The sequence below is a fragment of the Leuciscus leuciscus genome (assembly GCF_965113295.1).
Source record: "Leuciscus leuciscus genome assembly, chromosome: 3".
Classification (NCBI taxonomy): domain Eukaryota; kingdom Metazoa; phylum Chordata; class Actinopteri; order Cypriniformes; family Leuciscidae; genus Leuciscus; species Leuciscus leuciscus.
Window position 1 is genome coordinate 59,112,301 of NC_138727.1, and position 26,325 is coordinate 59,138,625.

Sequence of the window (26,325 nt, forward strand, 5' to 3'; positions counted from 1 at the left end):
ACAAATATATGTTTTCTCATATAGCAGCACCTGTACATATGTGTATTATATGGCAATTCCCCTTTAACCTGTGCATCTGTACAGTGTGAAAAGTGCTTTACAAATGAATAGAATGTACAGCAATAGTATCTTTCAGACAGAAATGTAATATATTTAATTCAACTCTAATCATTGACTAAAAACATGAGCTTAATGATTAAGTAAAGTGTGAGTGTTTTCTGTAGTTTATGCAAACTAAAAGTATTCATGAATACTTCAATAGAGAGCGAGAATGTGGAAATTGAGGGAAATGGAGACGGGAAGTAAAGTGAAATTATGAGAAGTGTGTTCGCTTACTACTTCATGTTATTGTAATATTTATTTTCATACAAAAGCAGGAGAATAATAAAGTGGAACTTATAACAATTGATTACAGTCCTAAGTGAAAAACTTGCTCAGCCATGTGGGGCCCAAATGGGTTTACCCTGGGATATCTAACTGGGACCCAGCCAATTTTGTCCTCAGTTTCCATGTTGCCACATGGGTTTGCCCAGATGAAATGAACACTGCTTAGTGTGCACACTACAGGCTGTTAAATGTAACACTGAATCAGTGTTGGCGTTAATGAGATAATTAAGTGATTGAATAATGATTGAGCATTAGTGATGAACACCTGCTGTTAACAAGCAGAATCACTGAAGGAAAGAGAAACACAAGAACTACAACTGACTTCAGCCACAGCCTTGGATGAAATCAACTGAAGATAAAATACATTAAATCTCTCACAATCTGATTAAACAACTCCACAAACAGCATTACCAGCTTCACTTATTACTAACCAGACTGACTTTATTTCTGTCAGACGTCTACAGAAGTTCTTATTGAGAATTAACAGAGGTAAAGATATTGATGATTTATTGAAAATAATAGTTTTATTTGATGTTACCATTATTGTGACCAGTGTTTGCTTTAGTTGGGTTCTTGACTGTTTAGCACTTTAGGACTGAGGAGGTTAAAAATAATTTGATGTTCTGATTATACCGTGATGGATCTCTTACTGTAGAATCACAATAATACAAAATGAATAACATATCACCCTACATAAAGCTCACACATAATAACATAGAGTTAAGCCATTATATGACAATTATATTCTTATCATCAATCACATTAAAGATTTTTAGTTGTGTGCAGCATAGTACTTAATTCTGCGTAACTGGGAATCTAAAATGCACACCAAACCAAAGAAAAAAATTGCACACAGAGAATCATCAAGAATCAGCATATGAATCTCAACAATGGTGACATGCTTCATGCTGCAATGCATTCTGGGAGCCATGGATACGTTTTTTTTTATGATGCACCCGGAATGCATCGCAGCATGAAGCATGTCACCATTGTTGAGATTCATAATCTATCATTTGACGTTCTGATTAAACTATGTTAGATCACTTGCTATAAAATCAGAACAATAAAACAAAATGAATAGCATGTCACCCGCATAAAAATCACACATAATATCAGTGAGTTAAACCACTAAATGATGATTATATTCTTATCATCAAACAGTTTACAGCATCTGATTGCATTTTCTCTTGCTGTTCTCGTCATTAACAAACAGATACAGCTGCTAGAAAAAAAGTAATGTTAAAAAGTCAAGAGCCCAACTAAAGCAAACACTGGTCACAATAATGGTAACATCAAATAAAACTATTATTTTCAATAAATCATCAATATCTTTACCTCTGTTAATTCTCAATAAGAACTTCTGTAGACGTCTGACAGAAATAAAGTCAGTCTGGTTAGTAATAAGTGAAGCTGGTAAAGCTGTTTGTGGAGTTGTTTAATCAGATCTTGAGAGATGTAATGTATTTTATCTTCAGCTGATTTAATTTAAGGCTGTGGCTGGAAGTCAGTTGTAGTTCTTGTGTTTCTCTTTCCTTCAGTGATTCTGCTTGTTAACAGCAGGTGTTCATCAATAATGCTCAATCATTATTCAATCACTTAATTATCTCATTAACGCCAAAACTGATTCAGTGTTACATTTAACAGCCTGTACTGTGCACACTAAGCAGTGTTCATTTCATCTGGGCAAACCCATGTGGGGCCAACATGGAAACTGAGGACAAAATTGGCTGGGTCCCAGTTAGATAGCCCAGGGCAAACCCATTTGGGCCCCACATGGCTGTGCTGGCTGGGAACTTCATCCACAAAATGTTATATGTCTACAGTTCTGTGTTATGCAGTCTAGATCGTTCTTATTTTGTTGATGCATTTATTTATTTATTTTGCAATCTCTCTCAATTCAGTTCAGATGAGCTTTTATTAGCATGACTGTGTGAAATAGCACAGAATTACTTTTTGGCTCGCTTGCTGAAATTCAGGTAAATTGTGAACTTTATGAGTGAAATAAGTGTCTCTAATGTTTTTATATTTGCTACAATCCATGAGGAAATGCAGCTCGTCCTCTATGACTCTCTCTCTCTCTCTCTCTCTCTCTCTCTCTCTCTCTCTCTCTCTCTCTCTCTCTCTCTCTCTCTCTGTCTCTCTCTCTCTCTCTCTCATTGTCTTTATCTGTTTCAGTTGTACCTGTGACACATGCAGAAGTCAAAGGAAGAGGAAGTCAGCATCTCATCACATTCATGACGAAAACACTATATAACGCTGAAACACACGGAGAGCTTCAGAAGAACTGAGTCAACTGATACAAAAGAAAGGCTTTAGAGAGAAGAATGAAGATCATCTGGACTTTCACTCTGCTGATGATTCCTGGTAAGAAACTAAGGAAACTTTTGAAAGCAATTTGACGCCTCATAATCAAGTGAGTGAAAGTGTTTTAATGCTGGTGTGTTGTAGGTGTCGTGAGCTCCATGAATGTGACAGGATATTCAGGAGGAGTCAACATCACATGCACATATGATAAAGAATATACAGAAAATGCTAAGTATTTTTGTAAAGGACAGTGGTCAGAGTGCACAGACAGAATCAGGACTGAAGAGAAATATAAATGGGTTCATTCTGGAAGATTCTCTCTTTATGACAACACAAGTTCAGCAGTCTTCACTGTGACCATCAGAAATCTGAGTGAAGAGGATTCTGGGACGTACTACTGTGGAGTTGATAGACGTAACATGAATGATCCCTACACTGAAGTGAATCTGAAGGTTTTAACAGGTGAGTAACTGAGACCCTCAAACTCATGATGATCTCCACAACATCACAATACTCAACACTGACTGAAATTACACAGCAAAATCCCCAGTGTTAAATTAACACTCCTCAGTGTACAGTGTAACACTACAGAGTGTTAAAATTAACACTGAAGCAGTGTTGAAGTTAATGAGATAATTAAGTTATTAATTAAGTGATGATTGGCCATTAGTGGTGACACCTGATGATAACAAGCAGACTCACTGAAGGAAAGAGAAACAAGAACAGAAAAGAGAAACACAAGAACTACTGACTTCATTATTGCACTTATTATTTTACCAGTTTGACTTTATTTCTGTCATACATTTACACACAGTCTTATTTAGATTTAACAGACGTTTAGATGGTAATGTTTTATGGAATTTTTCGTTTCATGTCACCATTATGGTGGTCAGTGTTTGCTTTAATTGGGCTCTTGACCCTTTACTTTTTAACATTAGTATTTATCTGGCTGTTCCAACTCTGTGTTTATAGAGAATATGTGTTTTGGTAAGAGAAACTATGACTTTGGCTGTGTTTCCTGAAAGCATCGCAAGCCTAATTTGATCGCATAGACCATTTGTTGCAGTTGGTCTGTGATCAAGTTAGGCTTAAAGGGGGGGTGAAATTTTATTATATATATAAAAGAAAGATAGGCTGTACCGAGTCTTTCCGGAAAAAAACGAGCGGCTGGAGGCGGGCCGTGTGGGCGGAGCTAAAGCTGTGCTAACGCGCCGAGCTAGTAACAACACACAGAGACATTTGAAGCAGTTTTACTCACCGAACCTTTATCATTGTGACTGCTCGATCCTTAAGCATTAGACGATCTGCAAATCCGTCGATCTGGGCTTTGTTTATAAAACAATCATCGTCGAAATGCAGGGAACAAACAGTCTACACAACTCCGTTTATGCTCAGGAAAAACAAACTCCATCCACTGGTGCCTTAACGCCGGGGTCTTTGGGAATCTGTGCAGGGTTGTCTTGCCCTGGCAACCAAAAACACACTTCTTTGGTGACATTGGCTTCCCAAAAGCCGAGCACAGCGCTTTGATGGCGAACTGCTTTCGCTCTCTTGCTCTGGTCTACGAGTGCGCGCGCGCCCGCAATCTTACCGGAGAAGTGCCCTTAGGACCCATATAAGGAAATTCCGACCCAGCTGACGTCACGAAGACCCATACTCGAAAAAAACTTTCCGAAACTTGTGACAAACCGGAAGGACAATTTTTGGCACAGAAATACTCCTTCAAACGTACAATTTAATTTTTGAAACTTTGTCCATGTTTAGCATGGGAATCCAACTCTTTAACAGTGTAAAAAACTCAGTATGCATGAAATAGCATTTCACCCCCCCTTTAAGATGCTTTTGGAAATGCAGCCCTGGTTATGATTTGATGATGAAATTACTAGTGACCTGATTCAATGATGGCACCCATTATTATAAACTGATTATCCAAATGCTTTATTCATTTTTTACTACAGTAGATATTTCCAGCAATATTTTAATGATCTGAAAGTTTTTAAATCACACACAGACATAAAAAATCTACATATGAATCTCAACAATGGTGACAATCACACAAATGCTTCATGTTGCAGTGCATGATGGGAGCCTGTGTGTTTAAACATAACAACTTCTTTGCACAAAGTATTTTCAAAAATTTTCATATTGCTGTTGGATCTCAAGCTGTAGAATCTCAGAGCTAAGTAGGCCGGTTCCCGACTTGTACCCATAAATGCTCCTCACTTCTTATAGAAGGCCATTTTTCTGAAATCCGTCTAGTCTAATACTAAAACGAGACATCAAGCATATAGTCAAACATTTAGACTGAATTACATCAGTGAATCAGGTCACTACATGATGATAATGTCATCATCAGAACATATTGTGAGCAGGGCATGTTTTCTCTTGCAGTAATAAATGTGCTTTATAAACACAATGTTGGAACAGTCAGAGAAAAATTAATATTAACACAATGAAAAGGGTCAAGAGCCCAACTAAAGCAAACACTGACCACCATAATGGTGACTTGAAAAGAAAAATTCCATAAAACATTACTGTCTAAACTTCTGTTGAATCTCAAGAACTTTTGTAGATGTATGACAGAAATAAAGTCAAACTGGTAATAATAAGTGCAACAATGTGTAATGACTCGAAGTCAGTTGTAGTTCTTATGTTTCTCTTTTTTCTGTTATTGTTTTTTCTCTTTCCGTCAATGATTCTGCTTATTAACATTAGGTGTCACCACTAATGGCCAATCATCACTTAATTAATCACTTAATTATCTCATTAACTTCAACATGAAGTTGGGAGGGGTGGGGGTGGGGGGGTGGGGGGGGTGGGGGGTGGGTTCTGATGAATTCGGTTCGATAAATCTCCAACCCTAACCCTAACCCTAAAATCCCGAGGCACACACGCACACTAGCACACACACGCAAGGTCTCTCACTCCCTCTCTCTGCCGCTCTTGCTTCCGGGAGATTTTAACTGATTTGCGGGCATCAGGGAGCCGCCATCAATATGCGGGAGACTCCCGGAACTTCCGGGAGACTTGGGATGTCTGTCATCCACATAGTAAATGTCTACACCAGATAGCAAGCAATCATCAAAACAATGTTAAATCAGTGTTAATGTGTCAATGTAAACCACACTGAATCAACAAACTTTTGCACCAGTTGTTAACCCTCTGGTTTCTAAGGTATTTGGGGGTCCTTGAGATGTTCTGACATGCCCTGACATTCGTGCTTTTTTCAGTTGCTTATAAACATATTAATGGCAAAGGTGTAATTACACTCTATTTAGCACAAACAGGGCTACCATACACGGCAAAATCCCCAGTGTTAAATGAACACTCCTCAGTGTACAAATGTGTCCACACTACAGGGTGTTAAAATGAACACTGAAGCAGTGTTGAAGTTAATGAGATAATTAAGTGATTAATCAAGTGATGATTGGCCATTAGTGGTGACACCAGGGGCCTGTACCATGAAGGTAGCTGAACAAACTCGGGGTTACAGGATTAGTTTTGAGTTGACAAAACCAAACCGATGCAATCAGGCTTTATTGGTACCATGATGCAGCTCATCAACTTTCTCTGTCAACTCAGGCTTTGATCCTTAAGCTATGATTACTCCACACGCGCGTGCACATAAAAGAGTGACGTCGACACTGAACAACCAATCGCGGGTAGAGCGAGAGCGATATATTTTTCCGCGGAGGAGCAAGAGATAATCATTCAGAATTACGCTGAATTTAAATATGTATTTCAAGCTCGAAACAATACGGTCTCTGCTGCCAAAGCAAGAGAAGACTGTTGGAGAAAGATTGCTGATTGTTAATGTGTAAGTTAAACAAATACGTTCTATATTTATGTAAAATTATGTATGCATGTGTAGCCTATATGTGTAATATAGCCTATAGCCTATTTTTATAATATATAAAAAAATGATACATGCACATTTTTTATATATTATAAAAATAGGCTATAGGCTATATTACACATAGGCTACACATATATAACGTTACATAATTTTACATAAATATAGACCGTATTTGTACTACTAAGAAAGCTAGGGAATCCTATCATAAGATTAACAGAATAATAATAAAGATTTAAAATAATTCTTAACATGTATTATATTGTATAGTACATTTGTGCAATTTGCTTTTTGAAAAAATAAAATAAAATGTGTTCATGTGATGTCACCCTATCAATATATCTTACCGGCAATTTTATAAAAGCCCTCTTTTATGGACATGGCCGATAAATGTCCGGGGAACACTATTAATGAAACTATTCATGTACTCCTGCAGAGCGAGGACCACCTTACGAATGGTTCGACAAACCGTGTTTTCCCCTATAGCTTCTGTGCGTCACCCACCGTGCAGGAATGTACCACTTGCAACAAAAAAAAAACGCAACGCAATATTTGCGGTACAGTAAGTGCATGAATTCGACGTGTTAAATTCTTTATGTGCGGCTCAAGAAGTTCGCAAAGATAAGACATTCCTTCCGCGGAAAATCTGTATCTTTCATACAAGTAACTATCAGGAAAGGCAAGGGGATTTTGTCTGGCTAAAAACTCTTTCTCTACGAAGTGCTCGTCAAACAATTTGCGCTGAGATGTCACAGGATTTGGAAGAAAAGGTGAAGTCATTGCAACAGACACTGGGAATAAGTTACGTCACCTATATGTTTCTTTGCTCTCAGCTGATTGGTCAAACTTCAGTCTGAGATCTTGAATCCAGAACATAACCTGCCCCGGAGCAGGTTAGCCGTGCAGCGTAAGATACCATGGCAACGAACACCGATTCAAGCCAAGCTACTTTCATAGTACCTAAAACCCAGGGTTGGCGGAAACTAAACTGAAACATAGCTGGCTAGCCACCTAAACCGGCTTCATGGTACAGGCCCCTGATGTTAATAAGCAGAATCATTGACGGAAAGAGAAAAAACAATAACAGAAAAAAGAGAAACACAAGAACTACAACTGACTTCGAGTCATTACACATTGTTGCACTTATTATTACCAGTTTGACTTTATTTCTGTCATACATCGACAAAAGTTCTTGAGATTCAACAGAAGTTTAGAGTAGACGGTAATGTTTTATGAAATTTTTCGCTTCACCATTTTTTTTTCGTCACCATTGTGGTGATCGGTGTTTGCTTTAGTTGGGCTCTTGGCCCTTTTCATTCTTTAATGTTAGATTTTCTCTGAGTGTTCCAACATTGTATTTATAAAACGCATTTGTTATTGTAAGAGAAAACATGACCTGCTCACAATATGTTTTGATGATGATGACATTATCATCATGTAGTGTCCTGATTCACTGATGCAATTCAGAGTCTAAATCTTTGACTATATTCTTGATGTCTTGCTTTAGTATTGCTGATTCTAGTCCTGAGATTCTACAGTTTGTGATTCAACAGCAATATGAACAATTTTGAAAATACTTTTTGCACAGAAGTTATTGTGTTTAAAGACACAGACATCAAGAATCAGCATATGAGTCTCAACAATGGTGACAATAATCAAACTAGTGACAAACAGATCAACTCTGAACATCACAAAACTAAACTCATAACAAAACAATAGCAAAATAAAAGCAAACAGAAAAAAAAAGCAATCAGCTGCATAATTTATTCATGCTGCAATGCATGATGTGAGCCATTGATGCGTTCTGATTGGTGGCTCCCATCATGCATTGCAACATGAAGCAGTTCTGTGATTGTCACCATTGTTGAGATTCATATGTAGATTCTTGATGTCTGTGATTTATGTAATTTGTATACTTTCAGATCATTAAAACATTGCTGAAATTAACTACTGTAGTGAAATAAAGCATTAGCACAATAATTTTATAATGCTGGGTGAGATTAGTGAATCAGGACACTAGTAATTTCATCATCGACACATAACCAGGGCTGCATTTCTCAAAAGCATCTTAAGCCTAACTTGATCGCAGACCAACTGCAACAGATGGTTTACATGATTAAAATAGGCTGATGATGCTTTCAGGAAACACAGCCCAGGTCATACTTTTTCTTGCCACAACACATATGCTTTATAAACACAGAGTCGGAGCAGCCAGAGACGTTAATGTTAAAAAGGAAAGGGTCAAGAGCCCAAAAAAAAAAAACAATGACCACTTTAATGGTGACTTGAAACGAAAAATTCCACAAAATATTACCGTCTAAACTTCTGTTGAATCTCAATAACTTTTGTCGATGTATGACAGAAATAAAGTCAAACTAGTAATAATACATGCAACAATGTGTACTGACTCAAAGTCAGTAGTTCTTGTGTTTCTCTTTTTTTCCGTTCTTCTTGTTTCTCTTTCCGTCAATGATTCTGCTTATTAACATCAGGTGTCACCACTAATGGCAATTCATCACTTAATTAATCACTTAATTATCTCATTAACTTCAACACTGCTTCAGTGTTCATTTTAACACCCTGTAGTGTGGACACATATGTACACTGAGGAGTGGTCATTTAACACTGGGGATTTTGCTGTGTAAACATGTGAGTAACATGTATGTACATGTTTGTATTTTTGAGAGAATAATGTTTATGCATGGTTATTGAAAAAACTAAAAATTAAAGTTTCTGAAATAAGGCCACAAAACACATACTTAATATGTGTCCACAAGACTTTTGACTAATGGATGTTGTTGCCTAGAGTTTTTTCTTCAAAATGATGTGAAAATCATCCTGCCTTATCATTCACATAAAACAATACAACTTTGAAAGACACTTTTTTTGTTTGGAAAGGCAATATTTGCAGGGGCGTGAAGGATCATGCATAATGAAGTGATTCACACCTGAGAAGACAAAGATCTGCATAATGAGCTGCATAATGAGAGGCATTCATTCAGGTGTGTCACTGAGAGTACCACAAGTAAAGAGTGTGAGGACTTATTTTGAATGCATGCAAATTGTATAATATCCAAGTTAGGCTAAACATTTCTAGTTCTCGAAATGACACTAAACCGCACTTCTGAGGTATATTTCCCATGATTATTATTACAATAGTATTGTTCCTCACAGCGAAGCAAGATGACGTAGTGCACGTAAAATAAACTTGTGTTTTATCCAGCTGATGTGTGATCATTTGCGTTTGAATAGCGCGTGCGTGCCGTGGGTGGGGACACATTAACACTTAATGAGATTAAATGAGAACGACTGACATCTCTCTCTTTTCATACAGATTACATAAACTGAGAACTTTTTTTATATATATATATTTTTTTATATTTTTTTATTTAAAAGAAGAGAATTCAAGCTTCATGCCTGTGTGTCTGTATGCCTGTTTGACTGAGTATTCGCTGAGTTATTGTTCATTTTCGGACGCATTTCAAAATGGACTTCACTGACAGAGAAAGCAGAACTCGCATCATGTTTATTTTTCTTTATTTGGCAAACAGCACAACACTTAGTTTTTATTGTTAGTATACACAAAAATAATACACACTTAACAGGATCGAATGATGTATAACACTTAAAATCAACATGTATAAGATCAAAATCAACAGAGTATTTTGAGTCTCTTTTGCACTGATAAGAAAAAAAAGCGAGCAGATCACGCCGGCGCAATAGTCGACCTCAGGGGGTTAAAGCTGCAGTCGGCAAGTCTGGCAGATTGGGTCGACTTAGCCAAAATTTTGAATGTTTACAACTCTCATGCCCCTCCCCCACTACCAGCGAGCACCCTCCCATTGAGGTCGTGCTCGTCAGTGCGTCACTGTGCGTGTGTACCTGATTTTCTGTGAACGTGTACGTCTCTTCAGCATCTATCAACACCATGGACTCGGAGGTAGGCTGCCCTGGCTAATCTATCCATAGATAGCAATAACCGAGGAATTGGAAGCTTGATAGTAGATTTTCTCTCCGCCATCACGCTTCGTACAATCTTCAGGCAAACTTCAGGCGTGTGCATGTGATTGTAACGTGCGCGAGGGGGGAGCGGGATCTGTGGTGTGTGCACGACCTATGATTGACAGTCAGATCTCACACCGATGATACGGGAGCGGTGGATTTTTGCAAAACAAATAACACGCTCCAAGTGGAGTTAGAAGCTCGGGTTTTTTTCTAAAACCAACTTATTTATGTTGTTCTGTCGGATTATAGTGTCGATTTCACTGAATATGATCAACATTTTTTTGCCGACGGCAGCTTTAATATTGAACAAATTTGGTTCAACATCATGCTTGCACTCTCAGACAGAGGTGGATAGATTATCTATTTATTTTATTTTATTTAAATGACTATTATTATCATAATTAGGCTATCTTTACCACAAAAACAGAAGAGACTAGCATTATTTCTGGCATCTGTAGCCCGAAATCATTGTCTGTCCTTTGGTTTGTATACATAGACTGTAAAAAAATATGGACGTAGTGTCCGTGACGTCACCCGTAGGTTTCTGAAGAGCATTTTTGAAGCCTAAAGTGGGCGGAGCCGGCCGTCGCCATCTTGGCCTTGCGTCACTCCCGGATAACAGAAAATGGGCAAAGAGGAGGGGCGTTGGTGGAGCTGAGGAGCCTGACTATCTGAAATTACGCACATCTAGCTCGACGTGATCTATAACGTTAATGCTACTGACAGTACCAAGTCTGCAACTGCACAGGGCCTCGCGCTAAAGTGACAGTTGATGATGTAAAGCCAATTAAAAGTTCCTATTTTTGCCATTGGAAATATTATAATAGTTAAAAGACATGGCTACAAGTGAGACTGTGTATCGTGATTCTGTACTATTCTGCTGAAAATGTATTATGCAGTAACTTAATATTACTCTGAGAGTGTGTGTGTGACAGTGATTTATGAGCATACATGTCAGTCACTCTATTTTTAATAGTCTATGGTCCGTACGCGCGGCATCGCTCGTCAAGTTCGTAGAGAGCTTATTCAGTCCATTTTAAATTCTGATTTTGGCCGCCTCTCAAGTGGGTTAAACCATAGATATATTGCCTATGAAGTTCAAGTAAATGTGCTAGAAAATCCGCGCTCATTCAAGGATGTGCATTTATTGCATGGACGGAGAAAGCGCCGACACCTGCAGGATTTCATCTGACGGTACATAAGCATATTATAATCTATCTGTTCCGTGAGAGCAGAACGAACGAGCCTTTATTGATGTTTTAAATCTGAAAACTCCAAAAAGCAACGAAATTGTCAGACATCCATTAGTGCATGTTCACAGAGGAAAACAACTGAAATACAGCGCTGGTTGTTCTCTCGAACGATACTCGACGACAACGACGGAATCCAAAGCCGTGGGCGAAGTAATGGGTGTATTAAATTGTATGAAATAATCCAGAAAAAAGCACAAACACTGCAGAAATGGCAAGTTAGCAGCTAACATTTGCTGAGGTTAAGTGACGCGGCTAACAGCAGACAAACAGCTAGCATTGACATCAGCGGCAATCCACCTGTCACTCAAGTGGCCACACCCTTAATTATGCAGAACTTTAAATATTAATCAACTAAACGGATGAGTTATAAAAAAATTCACCCCCCTCACAGTTGTTATGAAGGGCAAAATTAGCTGTATAGACCAAAGCCACAGAGAGAACCAGGCTGTAAACATGTTTTTTTTTTCTGCTGTAAAGTTGGTAATTTTAACATGGGGGAGATACAGATTTGACTCACTTTTGACACCAGCCTCAAACGGCCAGTCAATGAATTGCAGTTTAACTCACTTCCGTGTTGGTTTCAAGAGAGAGACGGGGACGTTGCCGCTTGTTTGTATATAGTAATACAACTGACACAGAGCAGAAAGAGTTAAAACTCTTCACACGTGCTCGCGCTCCTGAACATCTGAACACAAACAACTATTAAATGCACATTGATAGATCTTCTTCTGTCTGTTCTCCAAAACATGTAATCAAATGTATATTTCTGCAAGCATGTTTAAACTGGTTAACTGTGTCTAAGGCCAGCAAAGGCATTCATTTTCAAGATGAGTTCCCACGCCAATGCACAATACACACAAATTACCACAGGATGGCGGGTGTTCATTTCAACTGTGAACAATGGCTTATTTAATGTATACATTTAGGTATATGTCCAATAACCTGGTAATGTCATACTTTATATAAGTATATATATAAGCTTTATATAAGTATATATATAAGCTTTATATAAGCTCAAGAATATTTTATAACTACGGATAATCAATTTGGCTTCAAAAGTAAGCATGGCACGGATCTATGCATATATTCATTAAAAGAAGTAGCTAGTAAGTATAATGTACATAATTCCACAGTCTTCGTCTATTTTTTAGATGCATCTAAGGCATTTGATCGAATTAATCATACTAAGTTATTTCTAAAATTGCAAGAAAGAGGGGTTTCCCCATATCTAGGGTGACCATATTTTAGTTTTCAGAAAACAGGACGGGGGCGTGGTTTGGGAGGCGTGGTTAAGAGGTGGGTGCATGGTTGGGGTTAATGCATCAAAAAATACTTGACAAATGCATTCACAACCTTGCAAATATGTTATTGTACTTTAATACATAAAGTAATACATCCTTTCCATTCAATGTTTGGCCCGCAACAATAGAATAGCCTTCTATTAAAAAAAAGTTTAGCTTTCAACGCCTTTTACATGACACTATTTCTTTTCATGGCCATAGCAGGTTAAAAATCTACTACTACTACTACCAAAAAAAAATCTACTACACTATTTCAGTAAAAAAACAATTTTAATCCTCCTGATGTTCTCTTGTAGCCTATACTTTCTTTATGTGGGCTTCTACTTCGCTAGCACCTTTATTTGACACTGACACGTACGTTCCAGCTTTGCAGTTCATGCATTCTGCTTTACATGGATCCCGACCGAAACGAAAAAAACGGGAATTTTCTCTGTAAATTATCTGTGAATTTACATTTGGGCTTTTTTTTTGTTTTTTTGCTGTTAGCTACTTACATCTTATCTCGCACTTGACCGTAAACTGAAGCGTCGACCGTCGAGTCCTGGTGTCACTTAAATTCTGTGCCTGTGAACGTAAAGTCCGCCTACTTTGATTTGATTGGTCATTTCAAATATTCTGACATTGACGAGCAGTGTGACAGACCAATGAGGCTGAGATGAACACACACACACACACAACACACACAGGCCTCTGTATTCTGACGTGCTCTCTGTTTGCCGCTGCGGATTGAGGAACGCGCTGATTATAACAAGACGGGGCGAAGCCGGTTTCATATGTTTTGTGTGCAAAGGCAAGCATGTATTTAAAGTACACGCTTAATGGCCCAATGAAAACCAGGACATTTTCATCACTTTATAAAAAACAGACAGGACGGCCAGGACAGGACGTGAAAACAGGACATGTCCTGGGAAAACAGGACGTTTGGTCACCCTACCCCATATCTGATAAGAATTTAACATTTCTGACATCTAATAATGTACCCACTTTCCATGTTGTCTTAAGGAAGTGTATGTATAATTTCATATGTCGGTTGAGTGATTCAAAAAATAGTATTATAATGATCTTAAATAATATTACATTAAGTGATACAAGGTATTTTTCCTGTTTCTGGGAGCATTGGAATGAAAGCTTGAATGTTTTTTTTTTTATTTGTCTGTTGTTTGTTAAAATTAATGTTTGTATGTATTTTTCTTTTTTCTCTTTTGATATGGACCCATTAGTCTGAAATAAAGAATAATAATAATTTGTAGTAGTGGTATCGTGGCGTAGGCTAATAATCTAATTGATTATATCAACTAATATAGATCTTCATCGCTGGCAAACAATATGATGCATTTGCAGATTTGCTTTCACTTGACTGTACTGTAGGTCCACGGCCACTTCATCCAACGCTCTTGATGTTCTTAAACCTTCCTGTTACGACTCAGAGTGTGAAACCACTTCAGATTCAGTGCAATTCTTTCAGATTGATGAATCTGAATTTAGTGTTTACATGAACGCTTAACAAGTGATCGGGTTGTCACAAGCTTCAAATCACAATAGATCTTTTGACATGCGCTTGTATTTGGTTGCATGTAAATGTAGCCACTGTGATTTTGGTTTAACATGATATTTGCAGGGATAAGATTGGTAAATAATTTTACTTTTAATGATATATAAAAAAAAAACTATATCACCAGATCATCTTTATTTCTGGCTTGTTACAAAGACCACAAACTCACTTAAAATGGCAAGAGTCAAACTACCCAACTAAAGCAAACACTGATCACCATAACGGTGACCGAATATTTTCAATAAAACATCAACATCTTTTAATTCTCAATAAGAACTTCTGTAGACGTCTGCCAGAAATAAAGTCAATCTGGTTAGTAATAAGTGAAGCTGGTAATGCTGTTTGTGGAGTTGTTTAATCCTCCTCTGCTGAGATCTTCACAGATTTAATGTCTTCAGTTGATTTGAAGCTGTGTGCTTTAAGTCAGTTGTAGTTGTTTTTCATTTTCAGAGAGTGCAAGCATGATGTTGGACCAACATCATAACATTGATTAAATTATTATATTTTTTCAACATTTGCAGGTGCAGAAGTGATGTTGATTCAGTGTGGTTAATGTTGACACATAATTGATTTAATCATTTTTCGATGGTTGGTTGCTATCTGGATACAACACCTGCCCAGGTTTAGATGGGCACCCCTGCATGGCTAAACTTTTCCCCTAAACAAGAACAATGAGCTAAAGTGTCTTAAAGAAATGGAAAAGCGTGTTTTGAGTGTCTGTTTTAGAGACATACTGTTTGTAAATATTTATATAATCCCTGTAGTAGTGTATGATATTTATAGCTGAAGGTGTAGTATGATCATAGGCGGGATCCCAGCTAGAAAGGTTTTGTTCTAAAAACGTTCTGAGAACATTACCATGAAGTTCTAATAATGTTTTCTGCGGGTAGTTTTATTTTGGTTCCCAGAATGTTCTCCTAAAACGTACAAAGCAAAAACTCCAGTGATAAAAATTTAATGAGATAATTAAGTGATGAATTAAGTGATGATTGAGCATTATTGAAGACACCTGATGTTAACAAGCAGAATCACTGAAGGAGAAAATCACTATTTTTAAGACACCATTATGGAGAACAGTGTTTGCTTTAGTTGGGCTCTTGACCCTTACAGTTATTACTTAAGATTTTGTTTGGCTGTTGTAAGGACAACCTTACACATTATAACTGCCAGATGAACAAAGAGGAAAAGTGATCAGATGTTGATGGTTATGTTTTGACATAATCATTACTTGACCTGAATCACAAAACTCATTTAGAGTCTAATCCAGGGTTTGCCAATCTCGGTCCTGGAGGGCTGCTGTCCCTGCAGAGTTTAGCTCCAACCAGCTCCAACACACCTGTTTGAAAGTTTCTAGTGTGCCTAGTGAGACCTTGATTAGCTGGTCAGGTGTGTTTAATTGGGGTTGGAGCTAAACTCTGCAGGACAGCGGCCCTCCAGGACCGAGATTGGTGAACCCTGGTCTAATTGCTGACTTAGATTTATATTGTTGATTACAGCATCACTGTGATTCTAAAAAATGAGATCCAGAATGTTCAATATAATCTAAAGTATTTCTTAAAAGTTGTTTAGATTTAAAAAAAAAAAAATAAAAAAAAATGTAGGCACAAACAGAATATTTTTAAGGATGGCCTCAGTAGGCATCGCTTGGCACTGATTACATTTACACCATCAGCTATCCAATGCTCTCTGTCTTTCAGAAGCAGACTGCGGTTGTGTTGCAGCATCTTCCATCTCTTGTAGTTCAATGTCTGTGTATTCTGGTTCGAATAAGTATGGTTGGTTAAAAAAAAATCAAATCTTCATCTACATCGAAATCTGCGGACATATTTACGAATACAGTTTTACATACAGCGCGCGTCTTCAGCTGCTTGTAAACAGACCGTTTTGCGCTCCCGGCAATGTCGGGACGTCATCTTGTACAGTAGATGGCGATAATACTCCTAAGGAGTGAGCAGCCAGTAACAAGTAGTAGTAGAAGAAGAACGCCGTAATCTCAGTTCTCGCGCATGCGTCGTGGCGCTCCCGTGAACTCTCGTCAGAGGCCCACATTGAAGAACACTAATAGTTGAATAAAGTCGTTATTTTTGTTGTTTTTTCGCACAAAAAGTATTGTCGTCGCATGATAAACTTAATGTAGAGCCACTGTAGTCACTTGGACTATTTCAACATTTTCTTCACTGACTTTCTGGGCCGGCGAGTTTCGGTCCCTCTGGAAGCCTATGGAGGAGTGAGATAGCTCTCAGATTTAATCAAAAATATCTTAATTTGTGATCCGAAAATGAACGAAAGTCTTACATGATTGGAACAACATGAGGGTGAGTAATTACTGACAGAATTTTCATTTTTGGGTGAACTAACCCTTTAACATCAGGTGTCTTCAATAATGCTCAATCATCACTAAATTAATCACTTAATTATCTCCTCAGCCCTAAATGCCGCTTCATCTGAAAGCAGGTGATGGTGATTTACTACTAATCAAGGAACCGGCTTTACTGACGAGATGCGCATAACAATATCGCGATTTAAATCGCCCAGCCCTAGTGTGTGTATGTGTAAAGCTACGTTTACTTATGTTATTCATACAATACCTACTCACAAATAAACATCAAAAACAAAGCCGGCTGCAATGAATTTCTGTGTAAAACAGCTTTTACTACAAACACTTCCACACAAGAACATTGTTATCACACAAGAACATTTTGATAGAAAACAAAAAATATTTAAAGTTTTAAATATATACTAAAATTAGAATGAATAAAATGGAAATGTCTAATAAAATGTCTAATAAAATGGAAATACAGTCCACTATTACTACTATTACTACTGGGTGCGCCCCTCCCCCTATAACTGTTCTGTCGCGGAGGAGCTAATTTGTGCGCATCTGTGTGAAACACGCATCTATAGGAAAAAAATAAAGACAGAAAGAACGGCTCCCCTCCAGCCGCGACTCGGCTCCCATCGTTCATGTTTATGTTTACAGTTAAAACGTTATATCTTAGTTTACATTTTACCTTGTAGAAACATTATTTGGAATGAGAAAGCATCCTCAAAACATTCTTTGAACATTACATTCAAATGTTTTCTTTAAAACATTAACCAAACTTGTAGGGAATGTTAGCCAACGATCTGAGAACGTTCCCTGCTAGCTGGGATGTTTGCCTCATGTAGCTCTCAATAAGCTTGAGGTTTACAAAAATCAAAGTTTATCAAGATTTTCCATTTATAAAAAGGAAAATGAATGGGGTTCCTGGAGTTTTTAGAGCTTGAGAATGTACATACTGTTTGTTACAAAGAGTCTCTATTTTTAGAGCAAAACACATCATCATCATCATCTAAATCATCCAAAGCATTATCATTTAAATTATTATCATCATCTTCATCATCATCATCTTCATCATCATCATCTTCATCATCATCATCATCATCGTCATCATCATCTTCATCATCATCATCTTCGTCATCTTCATCATCATCTTCATCATCGTCATCTTCATCATCATCATCATCGTCATCTTCATCATCGTCATCATCATCTTCATCATCATCTTCATCATCATCATCGTCATCATCATCTTCATCATCGTCATCTTCACCATCTTCATCATCATCTTCATCATCTTTGTCTCTGATCATCAGCGTGACAGTGATTCTGCTTCTGCTCATCATTGGATTCATGTTATGTATAGTGACTCTCTACAAGAAGCATCAGACTCGAGGTAAACCAGGCAACAATGTTTTCACAAGTTTAGAAGTTTATCATAGTCATTTATTTGTCAGAATAATGTTTATAGTTGTTTGCCAGTCGATTACATTGTTGTCTGTGGAATGAGTGAATAGAAAGATGTTGCTTCCCCCTGCTGGTCACAACTAGTCAATGCAAGTCTGATATATTTAGAATCAATGTGAATTATTATTGTCATTTATGACTATATTTAATGTACTATATTTGTTTTACAGCCCCTGATTCAGCCTCTAAAATATCTGAACCTGGAACAGAAAACAGTGAAGCGGTGTGTAAAGTCATAAGAAAGTGTTTGAATGAACGACCTTCATCAAAAGCTGTAAATAATTTGTCTTTCTGTTCTCAGGTTCCTCAACCGGTGTATGAGGAGATTAAAGACAGCAGACTTCACATTGACTGCACAACCACCCAGTTACCCATAATACCCTCTGATTCTTCTAGTACGGTTTATGATACAGTTTTAACAGTTTTCAGTTTTAAAGGTGCATTGTGTAATATTTAGGAGGATCTGTAGACAGAAATGCAATATCATAAACACAACTATGTTTTCAGTGGTGTATACCCAGCTAACAGACTTTTGTTATAAGAACGTTCTCCAAATATTCAGTGTTGGTTCTGGGAACGTGAAAAAATGTCCAGTTTTCTTGACGTTAGAGGAACGTGTTTTAAAAGGTATAATGCTCCTCAAACGTTCTTTCAACTTAATTTTGATTAAAAATTCAACATTATAGGAACGTTGATTTCTAACATTCCAAGAACATAAAAATGTCCAGTTTCCTTAATGTTACTAGAATGTTATTTAAAGGTTAGTGTGATGTTCCTGAAACATTATTTCAATCATCTTTCAAAAGAGTAATAAAAGCACAAACTAACGTTCTCATTACTTTGTATAGCGTTCTGGCAAGGATTTCTCAAAATTATGAACAAACGTTCTTCTAGTAACATCTTCTAGAGTGTGTGTTCAATGTTATCTTGTCTTCAATAATGTTCTCAAATGGTTCATACAAAAACATTATTAATATATTGTTGGAAGAAGGTTTTACAAATGTTTTCATGATGTTGGGAGAAAACGTTCTTAGAACAACTTCTTGAAGCATCCTTTAAACATCAGAATGACAACGAACTTCAGATGAATAAGGTTGTGTTTGCGGGGGAAGTTTTATAGCCTGTCCCATCGTTATTTTTCCTAACTTTTCTCTTAAATGTATGTAAAGTTTATGCAAGCTTTAAAATTAAAAGCTTTCAAATCAATGTTCATGAAATCGTCAAGTATTGTCATTAGTATTTGATGAATGTTCTCATAATGTTAGTAGAAAACATTCTTTGAACATCATTCTTCAAACGTCCTTTAAATATTAAGGGTCACTATAACTTTTTGGCTCAAAAATGTCTTAATGTTGGATTTTACTCACCAAAATCCTCTTTACAATCCTCAGTGTTCATGTGCATCCATCTGAAGTCTAACCACCAGGGCCGGCGCTAGCCATTTGGGTGCCCTAAGCCTCACCAAACATGAAAAGAAATAAATAATATAAAGGTTAAAATTATAAATACCAAATACCACCACAATTACTAAAAACACAGATTTGGAACTGAACAATGTAAACACAGAAAGTTAAAAGTGCAAAGGTCAGGCACAATATAATAATTCTGTACATAATTTGACAACTCTGTGAATATGAAAATATACAAACACTGAGATTGTGGGGGGTTTTTTTCTTCTAATTGCAGTTTCAAAGTAAAAAAAAAAAAAAAAGAAAGATTTTAGCCATGCAGGGCTAAAGCCCCGGATCTTTTGCACTACTATAGCGACGCCCCTGGACATGCATACGCATAGGCGTAATTTGCGGGTAGGACATGTCCCCACCACTTTTGAAACATCTCGCGGCACGAATGTACCAATACAAACAAACAAAACATCTCCAGTTAACCAGCAGAGCATTCATTTCATTCGTTTTTTAAATAAGAGTCGATCTAGCGCTGAAATGTGTTGTTTTTTTAAATCAACTGATCAAAGTGCTCGTTGCCGAGCGATCAGTGGCGCGGATATTATGTTTGTTTCTGGCTCGCGCACAGCCTTCACTCAGACGCGCGTTTCAATCCGTTGTGGAGAGACTCTCTATTCGCTCCGGTACAATTAGAAAACAAAAAGCACAAAAAGTGTCCCTGCCTGATATACAACCACTAAAAAACATAATCGGTTTTGATGAGAAAAAAAAAAAAAAAAAACGATATGAGTGCGGATTAGAACTCAGAACCTCTGACACGCTTGGCAAAAAATCTACCACTGGACCACTTAAACACACACATAATTTTCGTCGGATCAACATATAATAGGCCTCATTGAACGACCACTTAAACCCAATATTAACATGCTTTAGACATATTTTATTTGTTATTTATACTAGTACCCTATTGTGATGATTTTTCACGACCTAGATTTTTTGGTGCCCCCCCAAGCACTTGGTGCCCTACGCGCAGTGCGTGATGTGCGTGTGCGGAGCGCCGGCCCTGCTAACCACTGATCAGAAGTGTGTTTCGTTATTAATTCGTTTAAATATTGTGCGACTGACCATGTGATACGATTGAAAAATCTGGTTTTCTGAGAAAAGAAAACATGTTGTGATCAGAAAGTTATTTACTACGGTGTTATTGAGACACTCACAGACATCGACAGTCAGCAAATGAAACTCAACAATAGTGTCATGCTTCATGCCAGCATACAAAACTCATTTACGGCTCCCAGCATGCATTGCGGCACAAATTATGCAGATTAATCATTTTACTATTTACATATGAATATTTTTGGATTGTCACTATTATTGAGGTTTGTAAGAGGAGTGATGATGTCTAAGTGTGTCTCAACTATTTCACAAGAATTGGTAGTGTTTCTGAAAGATCTTGAGCAAATATCACAATGTCTAAGATTATTATGTTGTATGTAATGTATTACATTACATACAACAGCATTTTTCTCATTGCAGGTTTTATTTGAAATGCAGGCACTGTGTCATCTTATCACTTGTATTTAAAGGGATTCTGTCTACTGTATGTTCATATGTTCAAATATATGCATATCTGCCTGTTCAGCAGCTTGTGTTCTCATACAGCACGTGCACATATGGTTGTATTGTCTAATTTCCCTTTCATTTCATTTTCATGTCATTTATTTGTTTATTTTACAGGGACAGTGCTCATTAATTAACAGTAAAATAACTGTAAATGAGCCAGAGTTAGCTCAACAGGCTAATTTTCCTCTGTTGTCCCTGGCCAGTTATTATAAAGGCAACCTAAAATCAGCATACAAAAAACATAAAATGACTTTTTACAGTCCACAAGTAATAACAACATGAAGTAATAATAAAAACTAATACAACACACCACAATAAGTACAAGCAACGTCAGCACACAATATAGGCTAAAACATAATGAGAAATTTCAAAGTCTGACACAAGACAATCTGCTAACAAGCAACAATTCTCAGTAGACAGTCAATAGTCTAATGTCCACATATCTGATTATCAATTAGCCAGTTCTTAAGCTGACCAGTAAAAGAACGATAAGTGTCTGTTTCTCTTATCATCCTTGGCAATAGATTCCACTGTTTAGTTGCTGTTACAGAGAACGCTGACTGACTAAAGGCACTTTTTCGAGTGGGAATGATACAGTCCCCTCTTGTGATACCTCTGGTGACATGACTCAGATAGCAACATTGTTTCGGTCCGGATCCGGCCCACATCTGGCACTTGTGGAATACGGATACCCTTTTCCTTTTGGAAAATATTAAATCCATGATGGATACGGGTGGTATTGTGGGAGCAATTTTCTTGGACCTTAAAAAGGCCTTTGACACTGTAAATCATGGAATACTTATTAACAAGTTAGCTTCTTTTAATTTTTCCTATGATACCATTAAGTGGATTGATTCATATCTAAAGGGAAGAACAAATTATGTAAAGGTCCAAAATCATAAATCCACTTCTTATACAAATAATACTGGTGTTCTGCACAGTAAATTCCCCAGTGTTAAATTAACACTGCTCAGAGCACATATGGTCCCACACTACATGGTGTTAAAGTAACACTGAAGCAGTGTTAAAGTTAATGAGACAATTGAGGCTATGTTCACACTTAACGTCTTTTTTCAAACTGCCAGCATCTGTTCTACATTATAACCCTATGGAGTAAACCGTTTTTTCAAAAAAGTCCTGAGCGCTTTTTTAGACGCCACCGCCGGCGTCTTTTTCTGCAGCTCAGAGCGTCTTTTTAAGTTGAAAAAAGTTCAACTTTTCTGAAAAGAACGCCCTACGTCAAGCGCCTTTTTGACAGCTGACCAATGACAAGCGAGTAGCGAGACCTGTCGTTTCCATAACAACAAGAACAACTGTCTGTCGTGCACCCACAAACGTCTTTGTGAACCGACATTCTCCTCCCCGGTAACTTCAAAAGCCAACGCAAGAGCCAACTTTCTCTTTCTCTACATTTTTTGCATCACACAGCACTAGGCTACTGTTGCAGCTCTTGTTATAGCAGCCCGGTCTCACCCCAAAACGTCATACTGACGCGTCTTGACCATGCGTCAACATACGACGAAAAGGGTACCCCTTTAACGTCAATATGAGACGCAGACAGAAGCGCACCAGCAGCGCCTCCTAGCGGTACCCTAACGCATACCTAAACCTACCCATAACCCGAATCGTCACATATGGACGTTATGGGGGTACCCTTTTCGTCGTATGTTGACGCATGGTCAAGACGCGTCAGTATATGCGCCAGCCACAAAAGACGCGCTCGGCTGCTATTTGTAACCGAATGCTGCCAGCGTTTTTTTTTGCAAAAAAAACGCCGTTGTCAACTTTTTCTTGTCAAAAAAGACGCTAAGTGTGAACATAGCCTAAGTGATTAATTGAGTGATGATTGAGCATTATTGAAGACACCTGATGATAACAAGCAGAATCACTGAAGGAGAAAATCACAAATTGTAAGCCACCGTTATGGTGATGGGTGTTTGCTTTAGTTGGGCTCTTGACCCTTAAATAATTAACTTTAATTTTTTGTTTGATTGCTGTATCTGACTTACAACTGCCAGATGAACGAAGAAAAAAAGTGATCTGATGGTGTTGGTTATGTTATGACAATCAACATTTTAACTTTATGTTTATGATTTATGTTGTTGGTTACAGCACAACTGTGATTCTGCATAAATATCCAGAATTTTAGATATAATATAAAGGATTTCTTAAAAGTTTTTTTATTTTTTTATATTTCTTTTGGGCACACACAGACATAAAGATTCAGTCTATGCATCTCAACAATGGTGACAATTGGGAAAAGTAAATTACATAGACAATTCAGATCATAATTTATTCATACCGCATTGCATGATGGGAGCCATTAATGAGATGTGATTGGTGGTAGCCACTGCAACATGCTTTATTATTGTCACCATTGTTGGGATTCACAGGCTGATTATTGATGTCTGTGTTTCTAAATTAATACATTTGAAAGTGTTTTGATCAGAACAATGTTTATTAAATATATTGGATTATAAGAAAAATGCTGATAATCATATACTGTAGAATCAAAAAGCTGCTGCTAACAAGTTACACCAAACTATCTCAATAAGTTTCATTTTCGGATCACAGCATGATTATTTCAAAACATAACCAACACTATCAGATCACACTTTTTCTTTGTTCATTTGACTGTTATAAATCAATAACAGCAGACAAACAAAAGTCTAAAGTTAATAATATACAGTAAGGGTCAAGAGCCCAACTAAAGCAAACACCCATCTCCATAATGGTGGCTTACAATTTGAGATTTTCTCCTTCAGTGATTCTGCTTGTTAACATCAGGTGTCTTCAATAATGCTCAATCATCACTCAATTGATCACTTAATTGTCTCATTAACTTTAACACTGATTCAGTGTTACTTTAACACCATGTAGAGTGGGACCATATGTGCTCTGAGCAGTGTTAATTTAACACTGGGGAATTTACTGTGTGCAAGGATCTATACTTGGGCCAATGTTGTTCAGTCTTTATGTTAATGATTTGCCTTTGGTTTGTCCCGATGTAGAAATTCTGTTATATGCTGATGATGCTGTTATTTATGTACATAACAGCACAAAACAGCAAGCTGCTTTAAAACTAACCAGTGCAATGAATTATATCACAACATGGCTTGACAGATCATGTCTAACATTAAATGTTGGTAAAACGGTTAGCATGTTCTTTTCAAAGCGACCATGTAGTGTTCCAGACCCTGACATAATGATATCAGGTCAAAATTTGCAAGTTGTGACTGAATATAAGTATCTGGGTGTTTGGATTGATTCGAATCTCTGTTTCAGAACTCATGTTAAACGAATGTGCAAACGAGTTAGATTTAATTTAAGTAATTTTAGATTTTTTAGGGATTCATTCACCTTTGAAACTGCTATGATATATATATGCCATGATTATCCCGCATTTTACATATTGTTTGACAAGCTGGGCACAAGCCAACAAGTCTACAATGAGGTCACTTGAAAGTCTTTATAAACATACTCTTAAAGTTTTAGTTCAGAAACCTAATAATTTTCACACTTGTCAAATTTTAAATACCCATAGACTTCTGAGCTGGGAAAACTTGATCACTTACAGTAATCTTTGTCTAGTCTATAAGATATTGCGTATGGCCCCACCTCCACTGAAGAGATTTGTTATGCAGAGAGCAGGCACTCATGTCACCAGAGGTATCACAAGAGGGGACTGTATCATTCCCACTCGAAAAAGTGCCTTTAGTCAGTCAGCGTTCTCTGTAACAGCAACTAAACAGTGGAATCTATTGCCAAGGATGATAAGAGAAACAGACACTTATCGTTCTTTTACTGGTCAGCTTAAGAACTGGCTAATTGATAATCAGATATGTGCACATTAGACTATTGACCAGAGGTGGTGAGTCCAGGGGTCAGAAAGTAAAAGTCCTGCCATATTTTTATTCCACCCATGAACTCACACAGCAAAAACTCAAGTGGAGTTTATTTGGCTCCAGACTCAAGAGTGTTAAAGTTAATGGGCTAATTAAGTGATTGATTGAGTGAGTGATGATTGACCATTATTGAAGACACCTGATGTTAACAAGCAGAATCACTGAAGGAGAAAAATCACAATTTTAGTCACCATTATGGAGATCAGTGTTCGATTTAGTTGGGCAGTTGACCTTCAAATGATTATCTTTAAATTTTGTTTGGCTGTTGATCTGAGTTATTACAGCCAGATGAACAAGAAGAAAAGTTGATCAGGTGGTGTTGGTTATATTTGAACATAATCATAATTTGATCTGAATCACTGAACTCAATTAGAGCCTAATCTCTGACTTAAATGTATATTGGTCATTACAACATCACAGTAATTCTACAGATTAAGATCCAGATTTTTCAATATAATTCAAATTATTTCTTAAAAGTTGTTCTGATAAAGAAAAGGAAAATATTTCTTTAAGGCACACACAGACATCAAGATTCAGTGTATGAATCTCAACAATGGTGACAAAAAGAATATTCAATTAGGAAAACAAGACAATTCAGATCATAATTTATTCATACCGCAATGCATGATGGGAGCCATGGATGAGTTTTGATTGGTGGCACCCAGAATGCACTGCAACATGCTTTATTATTGTCACCATTGTTGAGAATCACAGGCTGATTCTTGGTGTCAGTGTGTTCAAATAATATATTTTTTCAAAGTCTTCTGATTAGAACAACTTTCAAGAAATCTTTCTGATTACACTGAAAATTATTAACCCTCTGGAGTCTGAGCGTTTTTTTGGGCCCTGGGGGTGTTCTGACATGCTCTGACATTTGTGCTTTTTTCAGTTGCTTATAAACATATTAATGGCAAAGGTGTAAATTCACTCTATATAGCACAAACAGGACTAC

At 37.3% G+C, this 26,325-nt stretch overlaps 2 protein-coding genes across 3 annotated transcripts in view; both read left to right on the forward strand.

The window, feature by feature from the left end:
* The window catches only part of LOC309493657 (uncharacterized protein), a 117,630-nt gene that overhangs the window by 9,328 nt on the left and 81,977 nt on the right, over positions 1-26,325 (forward strand). The window lies entirely within an intron of this gene.
* Positions 790-19,648, forward strand: LOC309493772 (uncharacterized protein). 2 transcript variants are annotated; one of them, XM_082163012.1, is made up of 5 exons: positions 790-2,751; positions 2,836-3,153; positions 17,964-18,371; positions 18,613-18,665; positions 18,744-19,648. In XM_082163012.1, exons 1-5 carry the CDS (start codon positions 2,712-2,714, stop codon positions 18,897-18,899), a joined length of 975 nt encoding a protein of 324 aa, XP_082019138.1. In that variant the 5' UTR covers positions 790-2,711; the 3' UTR covers positions 18,900-19,648. The 2 variants fall into 2 exon arrangements, with proteins under 2 accessions (XP_082019138.1, XP_082019137.1); XM_082163011.1 differs by having other exon boundaries at positions 18,613-19,648.